Source organism: Nannospalax galili, unplaced genomic scaffold, assembly GCF_000622305.1.
Source record: "Nannospalax galili isolate Female #2095 unplaced genomic scaffold, S.galili_v1.0 scaffold415, whole genome shotgun sequence".
NCBI classification, from domain to species: Eukaryota; Metazoa; Chordata; class Mammalia; order Rodentia; family Spalacidae; genus Nannospalax; species Nannospalax galili.
In genome coordinates this window covers 1,346,545-1,359,693 of record NW_008337494.1, presented here as the reverse complement: position 1 = coordinate 1,359,693, position 13,149 = coordinate 1,346,545, and the positions used below count along the sequence as shown (strand labels likewise).

The 13,149-nt window shown below is 39.8% G+C and overlaps 2 protein-coding genes across 6 annotated transcripts in view; one reads left to right on the top strand and one right to left on the bottom strand.

Moving 5' to 3' along the window:
• Positions 1–4,153, bottom strand: part of Nup37 (nucleoporin 37) — a 41,904-nt gene extending 37,751 nt beyond the window's left edge. Inside the window, exons 1-2 of one of the 2 annotated variants that reach the window (XM_008832611.3) lie at positions 4,040–4,153; positions 2,649–2,866 (exon numbers count right to left, since the gene is read on the bottom strand). In XM_008832611.3, the coding sequence (XP_008830833.1) occupies positions 2,649–2,804 (156 nt within the window). In that variant the 5' untranslated portion in view covers positions 2,805–2,866; positions 4,040–4,153. Of the gene's footprint in view, positions 1–2,648; positions 2,867–3,548; positions 3,695–4,039 lie in introns of those variants that run through there. The other variant, XM_017798030.2, reaches the window with a different exon arrangement.
• The window catches only part of Parpbp (PARP1 binding protein), a 77,244-nt gene continuing 68,232 nt past the window's right edge, over positions 4,138–13,149 (top strand). For all 4 annotated transcript variants that reach the window (XM_029563334.1, XM_029563333.1, XM_008832610.2 and 1 more), the window contains exons 1-2: positions 4,138–4,214; positions 8,629–8,784. In XM_029563334.1, coding sequence (XP_029419194.1) covers positions 8,632–8,784 — 153 coding nt within the window. In that variant the 5' untranslated portion in view covers positions 4,138–4,214; positions 8,629–8,631. The remainder of the gene's footprint in view (positions 4,215–8,628; positions 8,785–13,149) is intronic.

The window sequence follows — 13,149 nt, the reverse complement described above, 5'->3', positions numbered from 1 at the left end:
AAAGGTATCTAATCAGGCATGAGATTTGGAAAACTGTTCTGTTGAAACTCAAGATTGTTTATGTGTAGTGTTTTCCAAATAGTCATAATGAAGAGTGATTTTTCTAATAGGAATGGGAAGATTGGTTCAATTTACCTTAGTTTTCTCTTAGGGGCTAGGGAACTGGGTGGTGTGGGAGAACAGGAATGCTCAATGGTGCTTTCACAGATAAAAGGGAGAAACAATAATTTATTCTGAATTTTCAATGGCAAATACTGAAACTTAATTCTTAGGGCTATTTGAACTACGAACTTGAATAGAAACAGGACAAGTTTTCACAGACAGAAAAGATCAGAAGTTTGAGAATGATGTCTTAAGTCTCATTTTTTTCATTTCTTAGTCATGCAATCCCCTAAACTTCTTTGAAAAAGAATGGAAAAATCCACGAGGAAAGGGAATCAACTGTATCTCTAATGTTAAGAACAGAATAGAATTTGTATTTACTATGTGCTGAATTAATTATAAAAGGGGGGCTGGAGAGATGGCTTAGCAGTTTAGAGCACTGACTGCTCTTGTAGAAGACCCAGGTTCGATTCCCAGCACCCATATGGCAGCTAACAACCTTCTGTAACTCCAGTTCTAAGAGATCCGACACCCTCTTCTAACCTCCGTTGGCACTGCATGACACGGGTACACTGACCTAAATGCAAGCAATACTATACTCATACACATAAAAATAATAAATAAAATATTAAAAAAACACTTTTTTCCCCTTAGATGATTTGGAAATAAGACCAACTTTGCCAGTCTCAGGATCTGCGGATCAATCAAGACAAATAAATTGTACTGAATATGGTTTTTCAAGCATCCCCTCCTCTTTTCGTCCCTTCCCTTTCTCTCTTTACTGCCCACCGTCTCTATTTTTCCTTTTACAAATTTGTTATCCCTTCTTGATTTCCTAGGTGATCATAAATTAGACGTAAATATATGTTTTACAGTGCTTTAAAAAACAATTCCGGGGGCTGGAGAGATGGCTCAGCTGTAAGAGCACTGGCTGTTCTTGCAAAAGATGAGGTTCGAATCCCAGGACCCACATGGTGGCTAACAGCTGTCCGTCACTCCAGTTCCAGGGGACCCACCACTCTTCTCTCTTCCGTAGCCACTGCATGTCACAGTACACTTACATACATACAGGCAATACATAAAATAAAAATAAATAAAATATTTAAAATACAATTCTATGCCCACAGCTATTAATTTAAAGAGTAATAAAGGACAGTCACTTCCATTTGTAAGGGCTGCTTTATTTTTTTCCTGCAGATTAACAGCCTACATTGGAATAGTTTCTAGTCAGTCTTTCTCAAGACAATGCTATATTATTTTCCTCAATCATACTTTTCATGATTTTGACAGTCCAGTCGAACTGAGGTCAAGGGTCATATGTAGGCTAAAAGCTAGAAACTCCTATCCCTGCGTAAGGAGACAATGAGATTCTTACAACTCTTATATTCCACCAAGATATAAAAAACCCTGAAATCTCTATACTTGTTCCTAGGATAAATGATTTTTGTATAACTGTACATTTATTGTACTGTAAGATATTAAACTGTATTTTGGTATCAAAACTAAGAAACAAAATTACTTCCTGAATAAAAAAACGAAATGGTGTTTTATTATTATTTTAATGATAAAGCTATTTTAGATCTTTGAAAATTAGTCACTGCCAAATTACCTTGATTGTTATTTGACAAATATAATTCTATAAATAACATACTCCAGAGGGCTAACTCTTCACTGTTCAATCGCTTCTACATGTAACCTCAGTTTCCTGTGAAAAAACTGTGTGGGCTCACTTTGAGGCGATCTTTGGTGATTGACTATTAGGGTGCAACTGTTACTGTTGTTCCTATCAACCACAACTAAAATGCACATATGGGTTACAGTGTGCCATGTGTGTCTTTCAGGAACTTTGTACATCCTAACTCATTAACCCTTTACAAACGCTATTAAGCACCATTTTCCTTACATTTAGAGAAGAGGGGTTAAGTACCTAATCAAGGTCGGATGCTTATTAAGTGCAGGTACACAGAGTAAATGCCTAAACATTTTAGTTCCAGAATGCACACAGGGCTATGCTGAACTGCCTCCTCTTACTAGAATCCCTCACTTTGCTGCTCTACATGTATGCTTCAGGTGCATAAAAAGTGTGAAAGCAAGTTAAGAGGAAGGCTGAACATTATGAAAGCCGTTCTTACTATGTAGCCCTGGCTGGCCTTGGAACTCGCTATGTAGACCAGGTTGGTCTTGAATCCAGATATCCACCTGCCTCTGCCTTCCGACTGCTGGGATTAAAGGGGTGCATCAACATAACTGGCTTCATTTGGAGTTTCTTACATGTGTGTATGTGTTTAGCTATGCTACAGTCTTTGATCACCAGAACATTCCATTACTAATTATAAGGTAAAAGAGAAGTGTCATCCTTTTCCATCATCTAGGGAGGGTTTACATGAATCTCAAGTATTACTGGGAATGACTTTCTCTGTGGATCTTCAAATCACTTTTTAAAGAAAACATTCAAACTCAACAAACTTTTAAGTTCAGCTTTGGTTTGTATAAATTTTCTTATCAATAAAATATCTTCACTGTCATTCACTGGTTTTCAGACTAACCTGAAATGTACATATGCCGATAACCACGTAATTGCTGCCACCATAAGCAATTAGATTTCCTGACTCCCCGCTCTCAAAGGGATTGAATGCTACCACGTGTATGTAATCTTCACAATCCACTGTGTAGGCAGCATTTCTTGTGGCATCTTGCTTCATCTTGTATGTCCAAGCTCGAGCAGCTATATGAATCAAACAGCCTTTTACTGGATGTCATGAACCTGTGAGTTATAACGAAATTACAAATAGTGTCAGTCATTCAACAAAAGAATCAAAATAAGACAGATTGCAATGTCACGGGCAGCTCCAAAGAAAATTCTGTTTATATTAACTAAGATAGACTTGGCACTTGACAACTGAATTTTAATAGAAAATATATTCACAAAAATGATTACATTAACATAGATGGAATACCATTTGTGATTGGCATGTGTAGCATTTTACCGATATTATCACACCTAATAACTGCATGAAGTTAAAAGCTGGTACTACCTATGGTGTCTTTTTACCCAGGAAGACATTTGGCAAGTAGAAGCAGGGTGAGGATTTAAAAGGTTATGTATGAAAAGGCATTAATGCTAGAGAACACAGACATACACACACAGAGACCTGCCTTTCTCAAAACTATGCTACATTATTTAATCATGCCTTTTTTGATTCTAATTTGACAGTTCAGCTGAACTCAGGTCAAAGGTCACATGTTGCCTAAATGCTAAGAAGCTCCTGCCTAACCCTGCCAAGAGAGACAGTGAGGTTGTCTAAAGGCCTTGAAAGATGTCACAATGTAGAGATGTCTAGGAATCAGCATGAAACTACAATAAAATGCGCAGCTACAAAAATACCTGGAGGAATGTGTGCTATAAAGGCAATACTAATAAAACCAGGCACAAAACCTTAACTAACCTTTCAGGGGGTAGGCAGCGAGCCCTGTAGAAACAGCAACCCAACATGAGAATTAGGAATTTTAGTTAAATTTTAAGCAAGAGTCATCATGGGCTCAAAACAAACACATCAAATATCTGACGAGTGTCTGCCGAGACTCAGATGAATCGCACCTCAAGGAACTTATTAATAAATAACCTTAACAAATGAGCATCACAGACTGGACATGTGCTACGGATGACCCGCGGGTCAGAATCCACGCAAGGCAGGGCGGTGTAGGAAGCACAGGGTCCAGGTGTGATGGCAGCTCCCCCACCTGCAGCTCATCAAAGTCTGGGGTCCCCACATTCCCAGGGCCTCCCACGCGGGAAAGAAAAGCAGTCAAGCCCCTCGGGGCGCCCCGACCGTCTCCCCGGGCCCACCCCTCGGGGTCACAGCGAACTGCGGCGGGCAGGGCATGGGCCCGGCGAGCAGCAGCACCGCGAAGCCCGTGGGCACTGCGCCGTACGCACCCAGCAGGTCCGAGCACAACTCTCCTCCGCAGTGTGCGGCCGGGCGTAGCCTCTGCTTCCGGGTCGAAGGACGAGCGCGTCGATTGGTTCCTGGGTCTTCCCGCGAGATTTGAAATGAAGCCGCTTCGATTCAAACTTGAAGGGCTGGATCCACTCCTCCAGGTCTCCGCGCCAGGTGAGCTTCGCCTTCCCTCTGCCCTCCTGTCGCATGTCCCTGGTTCATGTCTGATGGTTCGCATGTCCACTGGTTCATGTCTGATGGTTCAGGTTGTGGCTCTGGGAGGGCGTCTCGGTGACAGCGAAGTGCTGTGCGATAGGCAGCAGGGTTGTCTGCCTAAAACCCCCTAGACGCGCAACGGACCCGGGATCTAACCTCAGGCGTCTGCAGACTCCTACAGTTTCTTTCCTTTGTTGTTACCTCCTCTAAAGGAACGTTTAGGACCAGAATGGGACTATAACAGCGTCAGTGAGTTTATAACAGCCATTGAGCATCTTCTAAGTGCTGGCAAGAAGGGAGCTGTATATGTGTTTCACTAACTCCTCATAATTCTGTTAAAAGTAGAGATTATCTTCCACCTTACGCATATGAAATTTACGTCCATCGAGATGTACAGCTAATGAATGGGTGTGGTAGCAGGGATGCTGGACTTGAACTATACTGCAAAGTGCAGCTCTTTCATCCCTCTCACTTTGCCCTCTAGTGACAATTCCCTGTCCCACAATTTCTGCTCCAGTGTATCTTGAATCCAGGGTTTTAAAAAACATGGGTGATGCTAGATAGGTTGAATAGGCTCCAGTGGATGAACACACACTGAAGGAAATTTGGGTACACATACTTGACTCCATAGGCCTTAACGTATAGGCCTTACCATATATGACAGAATGTGGGGACTATAGGGGAGGAGGGGGTTTAAATAGGATTAAGATGTATTGTATGAAATGCACAAAAATTCAATAAAATACATATTGAAGAAAAAATGGACTTGTTACTTCTGCCACCTTCTCTTGCTGTTTTTAAATCCTCCCCCCATGTAGTGCAGCCTTCCACTCAGAGGACTTGTATTTTGTATATTCATTGTCTTTCTGATTCCTCACTATAGACTGGAAGGTAAGTACAAAGTGTGGGATGTATTCCTGTTTTCTATGTGGTAATACCTCTACCTGGGCTGCAGGGGTAAAGCTTGTGTAGGCTCCCCTAGCCACTGGAAAAGCTACTGGGGGAACTGGGACTATAGCAGAGGTTGGTTGGCAGGCCAGCTACACTGCCTGCTTTTTTTTTTTTTTTTTTTTTTTTAAAAAAAAGTTTTAATTGAATTTTTGTGCATTTCATACAATGCATCTTGATCCTATTTAGACCTCCTCCCATCTCTGCATCTATGGGTATGCCCCCCCCCATTGAATTTCATGCATTCTGTCACACATGTTAAGGCTATCAAGTCAAGTTTGTGTTCCCAAATGTCCCTCGGTGTGAATCTATCCACTGGAACCTGGTCAACTTCTCTAGCATACACTGACTATTTTTGAATAGCCAGTTCCAGAGCTAAGAAGTGTGTTACATGTTTAAATAGTTGTTGGAAAATGAAATAACGTTTTGTGACTTGTGAAAAATTATATGAAACAAAGATTTTGGTGTCCAAAAATAAAGTTTTAGTGGGGCCTTGCTATGTTCATTTGTTTATGCATGGTTACTGGCTACTTTCACACTACAAGGTCAAGTGAAGCAGTTGTGACACAAGCTGTAAGGCCTGAATGAGTCAAATATTTAGTATTACTGTTTGTGTCTTTCTAAAAAGTTGTAGACCCCTAAACGAGACTCTTGGCTTTCTATTCCTGGTAGTAATGCTCATTCAATTTTAACCCCAAACAGCCTAGAAGCTCATAATGCGTTATCATACCTTATTTCCTTTTTTATGTGCTTGGCATTACTATAAAAGCTTTATATGTATTTATATCTTTTACTTGTCACAAAAGTGCAATGAGATAGGAGCAATGTTCATTTCACTCCAAGGAAGCGGAGGCAAGAAGTGATATAACTCACTAAGATCTCATAGCTAGTACATGATGGAGCCAGGACTCAGGATGATCTAATTCCAGCTGAGTTTTCATTCATAGAAATCTAAACTCATAATACTTGTAACTAACACTAATAACTAGTCTGGTGCACAAAATGTTTGCCAGGTGAACTGATCATGTCACTGAAGCTCATGCTTTATTTACTTCTTCACTTTTTCCTTCTGAAGAGACAAGTGTGATATAATATATATATTTGTGTGTGTGTGTGTGTGTGTGTGTGTGTGTGTGTCTTTTGAGACAGAGTCTCTCTGCAGCCCCAACTGGCCTGGAACTCACTATGTAGACCAGACCAGCCTCGATCTCACAGAGATCTGCCTGTCTGCTTCCCGAGTGCTGGGATTAAAGGTGTGCGCAACCATGCCTGGTGGGTAGAGTGTGATATTTTTAAGAGAAATACAATTCTTAGACATTTATGAAGATTGTATTTATGGTTGTCTACTTGCATATTTAAGTTGCATCACATAGTATAATTATTTCTTTTTCATATATTTATTTTTATTGTATGAGTATGAATCTATTGCCTACAGGTATGTAAGTGCATCTGTGTTGTGCAATACCCACGGAGGTTGTAAGAGGGTGTCAGATCCTCTGGAACTGGAGTATGGATTGTTGTTAGCTTCCATGTGGATCCTGGGACTCAAACTTGGGTCCTCTGTAAGAGTAGCCACTTAGTAATTATTTCACAAGTGGCCTGTGCTTTATTTTTAACTGTACAAATCTAAGATGCCTGTATCCGTAGTGTGAAATTGTTCTCATTAGTAAAATTATATGCTAGCCTAGATGTCCATCAAAAGATGAACGAGTTGGGGCTGGGGAGATGGCTTATGGGGTAAAGTGCATGCTGCACAAGCATGAAGCCTGGAGTTTGGGTCCCCAGAACTGATCTAAATGCTGTGTGGCTGTTGTGGTCTGCCTGTGATCCTGTAGGCAGTGGAGGGAAGGAAATTGGCCACTCTGTGGGCTTGGGTATATAAAGCATTGACACCACATCACATTACTTTGAAAGGCTTTTGAATGCATCCAGGAGAAGTTATGAAATACAGTGATTTAAATGCCCAGGTTTTTGGTCTTAGAAATCTTGGATTTATGCCTGTTTGGTCACTTACTAGCTGTGTGACATTGGACATCACTTTTTTCAGGTATAAAATGCACTTTACATAGACTTACATTTTAGGACACTTGTGAATAGTAAGTGATATAATCAACATTCAGTTGTTGAAAAGTATCTGGTACCAGGTAGCTTCTAAATGTTAGATGTTATATTATCTGTTAGCTGTATAACAAACCACCAAAACGTTTGGTGACTGTAAAATAACAACCAAGTGCTTGCTTAAAACTCTGTAGGTCAGGAGTTTGGGCTAGTAGGTCAGTTAGTTGCTTCTTTTGCTGGCCATGCCTGAGTTCACCCATGTTGCTCAAGTTCACCTGGCAGGTTGATTGCTAGCCACATAGGATAAGGTAGCATTAGTTGACACCTGGAACATCTTATTTCTCTTTCATATGTCCTCTTCAGCAGGCTAGCTTGTACTTCATACAGCAGGCTCAGAACAGCAAGATAGTGAGAACTCCCCAAGACACTACATTGGATAATGAGGATCAGGAAAGTTAGCATATGATCATAGTCATGGCTATAAGTTACTATGGCAAGAGGACAAAAAATGGTATGAGCAAAGGGAAAAGGCACAAGGCAAAGTCCATGGAGATCAAGCACAGGCTTCTAGGCGTCCTGGTAGAGTCACATGGTCAAGCATTATTCAGCAACAGGTTGTGATAATCTATGTGGAATGTTGTCTACCAGGGAAGCTTATTAGAAACATCTCTAGAGTTTTTATTGGGGACTGAACTTATAAGTATGCTCTGTCTGGCATATACCAAAAATTCAGACTCAGAAGGAAATCAGGTGTTCAGCATGAACCCTATTGTTTATAAAACATTTAGCACAGTAAGATAGTCTTATTGGAAACTTTCTCAGAGCCTTGCTATATTTATTCTTCTGCTCAGACCTTTTAAGACCCAGGCTTCCCACTTGTCACTTATCATAGTCTGCTGGTCAAATCAAGTCGTGAGACTGCTCCAGATTCAAATGGGTAGAAAAGTAAACCACCTCTCTGGGGACAATAGAGGAATGAGAGGAAAGTTTTTTCCCCAGGCTACCACATATAGTGCCAGCTCTTTCAAAACAAGTATTTTTAAATGCAGATTTAATTAGTGATGTCTGTATCTATAATTAAAAATTTGCAGAATTTGCATGTCTGTCTTATGTGAATTTTCAAAATTGAAGGTTGGATTTTTGTTATTTCAAAAGATTTGGCTTAAGAAAACTAAAATAGAGGAAAATATGGTTGTTCAAAAATTGTATTATTCTGTTTTCCTAAATTTAATTAAATGCAATCTTGGTAAATATGAATGACATCTTGTTCACTACTTATTTTTCTCTTAACGGTGCTTGCTTACATGTTAGATGTTAATTTCCAATTAAGACAAGTCACTTTGACATTGTATTCTGTTCTACTTAGAGAATGGCTGTGCTTAATCAGACGTCTGTCTTGGACATGATTAAAGAGTTTAGAAGGAATTGGCATGCTCTCTGTGGCTCTGAGAGAACCACTCTCTGTGGTGCAGACTCCATGCTTTTGGCCCTGCAGCTCTCCATGGCAGAAAACAACAAACAGGTCAGTAAACTATTTTTAGTTCCACTTGCTTGTTTCTAAATTTAGATTTTAGTTGCTGCCCATGGAAATAAGCTTAAGATTAAGCACATCATTTTCTTTGCAGTATTTCCCTTCCTGTAATGGACTGTTTTCAGGAATATCTCTGCAGGTCTGTGTCAAAATATTGCAGTTGTAGTTTTCTGGAAAGAATATTGCAACTGCATTTGGAGTGATTTATTTTAAACTATTTCATGTGTATATTCGAACATGGGACATGTACATTTGGTATTTCATGGAAAACCTTAAAGAATAGTATGCAACTATTATGTTGAAATCTATTCCTATGTAATATGTTCCCTTATTCCCTAAAAGAAGCTCCAAAAGGGCAGATGTGATTTTTATTCAAATATAATACAAGTATTTTACATCTAGTTTCATCTCTGTTATATGGATTATTTCATTTTAAATTAGCTTATGCATCAGGACCATTTGGTAGGATTTTTAAAAACTATGCTCCTGGAGGCTTGGTGGCACAGGCCTGTAATCCCAGCTACTTAGAAGATAGACTTAGAAAATAGGATTATCAGAAGTTCAACACCTACCTGGACTAAAGTGTGAGATTGTGGCCAGTCTAAGACTCTGTCTCAAAATAAAATGTATAAAGGGCCTGGAGAAAGCTCATTGGATGAGTGCTTGCCTAGCATGTGGGAAGCTTTAGATTCATTCTCTAGTACTACCAATAAACAACCCAGATTTCTGGTCCTGCCCATCCAATTCTGGAAATTCTTTTTTTCCTAATCTGCACTTACATGCTTGAAACTGTGCTGTAGAAATTCTCTCCTAAGTGATTCTGTGGTAGGTAGCTTGGGCCCAGGGACCTTAAGAGGCTAGAGATGTTTGTGGTAGAAATGCCTTATGAATGCAGGCTACAGAGGTAAATAAATATTTCTTGTTTTCAGAGAGATCTAGATAAAGCAAGGTAAGGATTTAAGGAGGGATAAAAAAAAGCGGAAATCAGCTCTAAGGAAGAGTTTGGGGAGATGGAAGTCATGATTTGAGGTTGGTAAAGATATCGGTTTGACTAAAGAAGAGAGTTTTTTGAAGAGTAGGTTGACTTTAATGAGTGTCTTGGGGTAGGTAATGAACTGACATTTTTATGACTTGCTTTAATCTCACCTACCAGTAGTTTTTGAAGTTTCAGATTTCATAGACCAATAAAGTTTCCAAAAAACATTAGGCACTGACGTATAGAACCATTTCTTTTTAAAAATGTATTTATTATTATTTATCTTTTATGTGTATGAGTAATATTGCCTGCATGCATGCAGGTAGGTGCACCCATGCCATGCAATGCCTGTGGAGGTCAGAAGAGGGCGCTGGATCCTCTGGACCTGGAGTTACACTTGTTAGTCACTATGTGTGTGCTGGGAATTGAACCTGGGTCCTCTGCGTGAGTAGTCAGCACTCTTAACCACTAAGTCATTTCTCCAGCCCCTAGAACCATTTCTAAATAAAATCATTTAGGGAAAACAGTTAATATATATTATAACCAACTTTTAAAAAGGAAAAGTATTTTAACCCCTAAAAGTTAGGATGCCTATAGCCTTACAGCAAAGGACAGTGTGTTACCTTTTTCTGTTATTGTGACAGATAAAAAGTAACTTAAAGCCGGGTGTGGTGGTGCACACCTTTAATCCCAGCACTCGGGAGGCAGAGGCAGGCAGATCTCTATGAGTTCAAGGCAAGCCTGGTCTACATAATACCATCAAATTATATTGTTATGAAAATTACAAAAAAAAAAAAAAAAAAAAAAAAAAAAAAAAAAAAAAAGTAACTTAAAGGGAGGAGTGAACTTATTTTGGCTTATGGTTTCAAGGTCTTCATTCAGTCCTTTGTCCTTGGCTCCATCACTTTGGGATACAGGGTAAGGCAAAGCATCATGACAGTGAGAGCATATGGCAGAGCCTCCCCAACTCATGGAAGACAGGAAACAGAGAGAATAGACCTACGACGAGGTATAACATTCAAAACCATCCCCCCAGTGACCTACTTCCTCCATCTAAGCCCTGCCCCCTAAAGTTTCCAGCACCTCCCAAAATGGTGCCACAAACCAGGGACCAAGTACTCAATGCAAAAGCCCATAGAACACATTTCATAGTCAAACTATTACAGATAAGTTTTCCTATGCATGGAGAGTTGGCAGTTTTGCATATTTAAAATAGTGTACATTAAGATAAGTTTGAATGGAGAAAAATTTTGGCAATATTTTATCTTATGTAGTTATTAAAAATATTTATTGGGTTTTTATTAGGTGTCAGATATTATTATAAACATTGGGAATATAGTAATTTAAGAGATTCCCTGCTGTTATGAAATTGATCTTCTTGTGGGAAAAGGCAGCCGTACTCAAATAAGTTAGGAGTATTTTCATAATACATGTTATACAGAAATATAAAGAGGCAAACTGAGGAGTAATTGGGATTGAGGTAGAGAGGTTGTGGCTGTTTGAAGTAAGGCCAGGCAATGCTTGATATGGAAAACACCATTAAAGCAAATGAGAAGGAAATGCCAGTAACCCTGAGGATTTTTGCAGACTACCAGGCGCAGAGCTTCAAGGGCCCCAGGTTGGGACTATGCCTGGCATGGCTGAGCAGCTGCAGGGGCCAGTACAGCTCTTTTATGAAAATCTGTTGCCCCCTTTTCACGGATTTATTTTTCTCTTCTTCCTCTTCCCCTTCTTTTTCTTCTTACTTGGTGGAACTGAGCCTTATCAGGCAAGTGCTCTGCCACAGAACTGTATCCCCAGACTTCTTTTTATGTTTTGTTTTGAGACAGGTCTCACTAAACTGTCCAGTTGGCCATGAACTTAGCCCAGGCTGGACTTGAACTTGTGATCCTCCTGCTTCAGCCTGGCAGGTAGCTGGAATTACAGGTGTACAGAGATCTTCTATTTTAATCCCTGCCAGTTCTCTAGGCATTGTGGTGGTAAATGTTGGGGTAGGAGTGGTGGACAGGGGTGTTGGTGCCTACATTCATTAAGTTTATTACTCAAAGGTGAAGAAATAGATGATTATACAAATAATAAAAAGCAAGAGCTAGGAGAAGTATGTGATTCTCCAAAGCCAAGTATTTGGTTTGGTGAGAGCAACCAAAATGAGTCCCAAAGGAAGGGAAGAGTTAACCAGGTAAAAGAGCAAGGGGCAAGACAAGGTCATTGCAGCAGCAGTGCGCTGGCGGAGAGCTTGAAAAATCCCAAAGGGCCAGGCTCCCTGAAGAGGTGGGGTAGTCCTTATTTTTAATCATGGTTGTTAAAAATAAATTTTATACTGATGTGTTGAGTAAATTTAAGTAGTACTTTTTTTTTTTTTCACTTAGTATTTTGAGAAAAGATTGATGGGAAAGTTGCAAGAATACTACACTAATTCCTGTGTACCTTCCACCTAAATTCACAGATTATTAACATTTTGCCACATTGGCATATTGTTCTAGGTATGTTCTGTTGCTGTGATAAACACTTACCAAAAGGAAGTTGGGGAGGAAAGGGTTTATTTGGTTTACATGTCTCCATCCTAGTTCATCGTTGAGGGAAGCCAGGGCAGGAACCTGGAGGCAGGAACTAAGCGCAGACCATGGAGGAATGCTGCTTAGTGGCTTACTCCTCTAGACTGTGCTCAGCCTACATTAAAAAAAGAATTTTATTATTTTTATTTTATGTGTATGAGTGTTATGTCTGCAGGTATGTAAATGCACCGGTTTTGTGCAGTACCTGTGGAGGTCAGAAGAGATGTGGGATCCCCTGGAACTGGAGTTAAGTTTGTTAGCTTCCATGTTGGTGCTGGGAACCAAACCTGGGTCCTCTGCAAGAGCTGTGAGTGCTGTTAACCACTGAGCTATCTCTCCTGCCCCATAGTCAACATTTTTGACAAAAACAACTTGGAAATGTGTTCCTCAAAGAGCATTTCATTTGGAGGAAGCATGATAGAGCATTGTTCCATGACTGATGATGCTCTTCTCTTACTGAAGACCAGCAGAGTTGGGTCTGCCAGGTTTCTTCAGGAGGAAAGCTTTGTTCTCTCCTCTCTTCATCTTTTCATCATCATCACCTGCCAATCACCAATCTTTGTATTGTCTTCATAATTTTGCACTTTATTTTTTTGCATATACAAGTATACACAGGTACCTGTATATGTTTATATAAGCAAATATTTATGTATATATAGTACGAAAGTATATCTCCACATGTATACAAGTCCTTCTTTATGAATCACTTGATACAAGGCAGCCTGAGGTTTTATCCCTAGAAACTTCAGCTTGTATCTTTCGTATCTAATGTTACTGTCTTATCTAATCACAGTACAGTTGTTAGCTTCAGGGAATTTTACTGAC